The sequence below is a fragment of the Macaca fascicularis genome, chromosome 7 (assembly GCF_037993035.2).
Source record: "Macaca fascicularis isolate 582-1 chromosome 7, T2T-MFA8v1.1".
In the NCBI taxonomy this organism is placed as follows: domain Eukaryota; kingdom Metazoa; phylum Chordata; class Mammalia; order Primates; family Cercopithecidae; genus Macaca; species Macaca fascicularis.
Genome location: NC_088381.1, coordinates 141,533,431 through 141,538,454, shown reverse-complemented (window position 1 = coordinate 141,538,454; position 5,024 = coordinate 141,533,431). Strand labels below are relative to the sequence as shown.

General features: G+C 48.6%; 1 protein-coding gene across 1 annotated transcript; it reads right to left on the bottom strand.

Moving 5' to 3' along the window:
* Positions 1-687: 687 nt before the first annotated feature.
* Positions 688-4,763, bottom strand: ACOT4 (acyl-CoA thioesterase 4). The gene is made up of 3 exons (XM_005561722.5): positions 4,284-4,763; positions 2,810-3,012; positions 688-1,401 (listed from the first exon to the last, which is right to left on the bottom strand). Exons 1-3 carry the CDS (start codon positions 4,738-4,740, stop codon positions 796-798), a joined length of 1,266 nt encoding a protein of 421 aa, XP_005561779.2. The 5' UTR covers positions 4,741-4,763; the 3' UTR covers positions 688-795.
* Positions 4,764-5,024: the final 261 nt, after the last annotated feature.

Sequence of the window (5,024 nt, the reverse complement as noted above, 5' to 3'; positions counted from 1 at the left end):
GCTCACTGCACCAACCTTGACCTCCTGGGCTCAAGCAATCCTCCCACCTCAGTCTCTCGAGTAGCTAGGACTACAGGTGTGCACCATGTTTGGCTAATTTTTGTAGGGATTGGGTTTTGCCATGTTGCCTAGGCTGGTCACGAAATCCTGAGCTCAAGCGATCTGCCCCCTTTGACTTCCCAAAGTACTGGGATTATAGGTGTGAGCCACTGTACTCTGCCCCAAGGTCTGCTCTTAGAAAAAGGAAGTGAGAGGGAAAATAGATCGTAGTCATTCACCCTTGGAAGAGAGTATAGACTTAACTATTCTAGAGACAGGTCTCATCTCCTCCTGTCAAAGGATTCTTCTCCGACCTTTATAATGAAAAGGTCAGCTGCCTTTCCTCATATTAACACCCCTCTGTATGTTTCTGGCCAAAGAAAATTCTACCCTGCTACTGAAGGTTGAACAGCAAACATTAGGTGACCATTCTTTCACAGTGATGGAAAAAGTCACCAGCTTTAAAGCTCACCTATGACTTAAAACATTAACTAAAAAAAATCTAGAAGGAAACACAAATGTTAACTGGTGGGAATGCTTTTCACTTATATGTGTCATATGCCTCTTAATCTTCTACAACAAGCAAGTTACATTAGTAAAACTAATGACAAAGCTTATTCAACAGAGTTACGTAAAATACACCACTAATGACAAGGACATGGCTTTAATGTTATCCAGGAGACAGCTGATTCACATAGGGTTACTGAACACTAGAACCTGATCTTGAATCTCTCATGTCAACAATAGACAAATGCATTACAATTTAGGGAAAGCTGTTTTCTGGGTACCTCCCAGGTGTTTGCAGAAGAAGGCTAGAATCTGCTTCCAGGCATCTACCTGGGCCTTAGAATGAGCCGTGGGCTCCCCACCCCACATCACATGTTTGTTTACTAATTCGTGAAGGGAAGCTGGGCACAGGGGGAAGTAAGGAGGCTCGATGTAATGCCCAGTCCCAGGGTAACAGATGATCTGGGGTTTTTCCTTTCCATGGGCCTGTAACCGTTCAGAGACTTTTTGGGCATACAACTCACTCCTCCAGTTATGGTCATCCTGACCGACGATGAGCAGGATGGGCCCCTGGGCCTTCTCTACTGGAATCATGCTGGAGTTCTCATACCCTCCTACGAGATCATTCCTTATATCCACGATGTCCATGAGGCCCGAGAAAGCTACCTTGATTCTCCTCAGGTCATAGCCCAATGGTGGAATGCTACTGAGCTTATAGTTGATGGCTTTGTTCCCACTGATCCCAGATCCATTGATGGAAACCGTGGCTGAGACATTCTTCAAGAATGAGGCCATTGAGAGACAAATATCAGCTCCTAAAGAAATGCCCAAAAGCCCAATGCCTGGGCCTTTTACCTGGAAGAAAAGAAGAGAGAAGAATCGAGTCAATAACTTATCCAGACTGGGCGCGGTGGCTCACACCTGTAATCCCAACACCTTGGGAGGCGGAGGTGGGCGGATCACTTGAGGTCAGGAGTTTGAGAACAGCCTGGCCAACATGGTAGAACCCTGTCTCTATTAAAAATACAAAAAAAAAAAAAAAAAAAAAAAAATGAGCAGAGTGTGGTGGCATACACCTCTAATCCCAGTTACCCAGGAGGCTGAGGCAGGAGAATTGCTTGAGCCTGAGAGGCAGAGGTTGCAGTGAGCTGAGATCGCGCCAGTGCGCTCCAGCTCGGGTGACAGAGCGAGACTCTGTCTTTAAAAAAAAAAAAACTTATCCAATTCAAAAACATTTTCCTAAAATGCAAACAGAGATGCTGCTAGCTTTAATCTGGGAATCATCCACAAGAAAATCAACCTCAGCTGACAAGTGAGTTTCTTCTCATGTGCAGACTATCTGGCTGAACACATGGTAAACAAATCTTAAAATCACTGAAAACCTTGGAAACTGATTTATAAACATTTCAGAGAATTATCCGCTAGAGAATGCTGAGCCACGGAGCCCATCAAGTTCAGGACCACATTCAGGTAGGTCTGACTGAAGTCTTCATGTGGCAATGCATCCAATAGTGTGGAACCAAGTTCTGTTCCAAGATGTGAGTCATTTATCAAATGATTACAAAGCCAGACTTCAGAGTAAGTAATTAAGTTCATTCTTGGCTTCTGAAAGGGGTGGACAAGTTCTGACCAAAATCTGAGAACATACTCTGACATCAGGAAATTAAAATTAAAAAACAAGCATGCGGCCAGGTGCGGTGGCTCAAGTCTGTAATCCCAGCACTTTGGGAGGCCGAGATGGGCCGATCATGAGGTCAGGAGATCAAGACCATCCTGGCTAACACGGTGAAACCCCGTCTCTACTAAAAAATACAAAAAAATAGCCGGGCGAGGTGGCGGGCGCCTGTAGTCCCAGCTACTCGGGAGGCTGAGGCAGGAGAATAGCGTAAACCTGGGACGTGGAGCTTGCAGTGAGCTGAGATCCGGCTACTGCACTCCAGTCTGGGTGACAGAGCGAGACTCGATCTCAAAAACAAACAAACAAAAAAACAAGCATGCAAAGACAATGGATTAGAAATTCAATTTGCAATATACAGATAATATTTAATATTACTAAATAAAATCTCATGTGGATTTTACAATTAATTCTATACCACAAATTCATCTGACAGAAAAAGTGGAAATAGGCACCTTAAGCCAAGGAAGTCTCCAGAAGAAATCTTTGTGAAAGAGAACAGAGCAGCATTTCTGCACGTGGTACAGGTTATACTCTCTATGGAGATATTTCTAGAAAGACTGATTAAATAAAGGACATGAGGAGAACCTGGGGATGTTGAAGCATGTAGCACAGGGCTTCTTCGAAGTACTCCAGGGATATGTTGTCCATGTTCTTGGGGAGATCTTCAAAGTTATAATAAGCTAGAGCCAACATAGCAAAGCCATGGCCAGCAAGGAGGCTGGCTCGATATTCCAACAGGCCCCCTCCAATACCAAAGATGTCAATGATCCCTGGGAAGGGTCCAGGTCCTAGAGAACAAAATATTATAAATGTAAGCCATTATACAATTTACAAAATGTGCTTTCCTGGCTGGACACAGTGGTTCATGCTTGTAATCTCAGCACTTTAGGAGGCCAAGGCAGGAGGATCGCTTGAGGCCAGGATTTCAAGACCAGCCTGGACAATGTAGTGAGACCCTTTTTAAGAAAAAAAAAATTAGTCGAGTATGGTGGTGCATGCCTGTAGTCCTGCCTACTTGGGAGGCAATGGAGGGAGGATCACTTGAGTCCTGGAGGTCGAGGCTGCAGTGAGCTATGACCACACCACTGCACTCCAGCCTGGGCAACAGAGACAGACACTGTCTCAGGAAAAAAAAAAAAAGAAAAGAAAACAATTGAAACGAAATTTTATGTTCTGTTGCATCAGCCCTCTGGTTTTTAGTGTACTGATATTTCAGATGTCTATGTAGAAAGGGAGGAAAGAAAAAGAAATACCCAGAGATGGTTTTAGGTGAGAAAGGCAGTGGAGTCTGAAGTATGACCTGTGATAAAGCAGGACATGAAGAAGTGGAGAAGAGACTCAGTGTGCCTAGAACACTAAAGAAGGCGACATTGGTAATAGCCTCATTCACTGTCATCATTCTGCCTTAGACAAGTCAGGCTGATGCCTGTAGAGATCTGTAGGGTAGTGATTAATAGCAAAGTGGATAATGTACCTGACGACCTGAACCGCTTTTTCAAATGCAGAATAACAATACCAACTTCATTGGAATATTATAGAGACTAATATAATGCAAGTAAAAGCCGTAGTACCCAGCCTAACAAAAAATTCTTTTTTTTCTTTTTTCTCTTCTTTTTTTTTGTGACAGAGTCTGGCTCTGTCACCCAGGCTGGAGTGCAGTGGTGCGATCTCGGCTCACTGCAACCTCTGTCTCTCAGGTTCAAGTGATTCTCGTGCCTCAGCCTCCCCAGTGGCTGGGACTACAGGCGTGTGCCACCATGCCGTACTAATTTTTGTATTTTCAGTAGAGTCGGGGTTTCACCATGTTGGCCAGGCTGGTCTCGAACTCCTGATCTCAAGTGATCCGCCCATCTCGGCCTCCAAAGTGCTGGGATTACAGGCGTGAGACACCACGCCCAGTACCAAATCCTCTATTTTGGTAGAGTGGCCACCGACATAGTCAATGCTAGCTTCTCTGACCTTGCTCCGAAACCAAATCAGTGCTAAATCAGCCCTGGAAAGAAAGCAACGGAGACTCAGGCCACCGACGCTCACACCTCCCGCCAGCATCCCAGCTCACCTGGCGGCAGGAAGAGCGTGGCGCGCACCCGGCCCGCGCGCACCGACTCGCGCCGCACCCCCGGCGGGAGGAAGAGGCGCTCGTGCCGCGCCTGGCACAGCAGCCGTCCGGGTTCGGGGTCGTGGCCGTCCAGTACCTCCAACTCCACGACAAAGGGAATCTCTACGTCCCGCTTCAGGAAGCGCCAAAAAGGCTTCTCGGGTTCCAGGGCCCAGAGCAGCCCCATGGGCTCGAGTCCCGCGAAGCTGCCGCCCAGTGCGGGCGCGTGCTCCAGGTCCAGTTCGCCGCGGGCGTCGGCGCAGTAGCGCGCGTGGGCCCGGAAGAGCGCGCCCTTCTCGTCGCGCAGGGACGCGCGCAGCGTGACCCGCTGCTCCGGGGCCAGGCCGCGCACTGCAATGCGCACCGGCTCGTTCCAGCAGCAGCGGCCCGGGGGCTCCAGGATCAGCGTTGCTGACATCTTGGAGCCGGAGCGGGGAATCCAAAGGTCGAGGCCCGAGGCCCGTCCAAGATCGTGGCAAGCGCGCCGAATGTCCAGAGGGCGTCTGGCGTCCCCTGGTGCCGGGACCTGCCGGTGGCTGGCTGAGCAGTCCCAGAAAGCGCTTGGGACTTCAGACCGGTTAACCCGGCGCTCCAGACTCGTCTGAGGCAAAAGTAGCCAGGCTCTTCTCCAGGATCGTCTCCTCGGGCCCCGGGGCGCGCAAGGTGTGGCGCCCAACCCACCCCTTAGAAAGCCTCTCTGCC

Coding starts and splice junctions, on each gene's coding strand:
- ACOT4 (XM_005561722.5), bottom strand. CDS start 4,740: ATGTCAGCAACGCTGATCCTGGAGCCCCCGGGCCGCTGCTGCTGGAAC. Junction 3,013..4,283: donor CACGCTCTTCCTGCCGCCAG/GTGAGCTGGGAT, acceptor TTTGTTCTCTAG/GACCTGGACCCTTCCCAGGG. Junction 1,402..2,809: donor ACATGCTTCAACATCCCCAG/GTTCTCCTCATG, acceptor CTTTTCTTCCAG/GTAAAAGGCCCAGGCATTGG.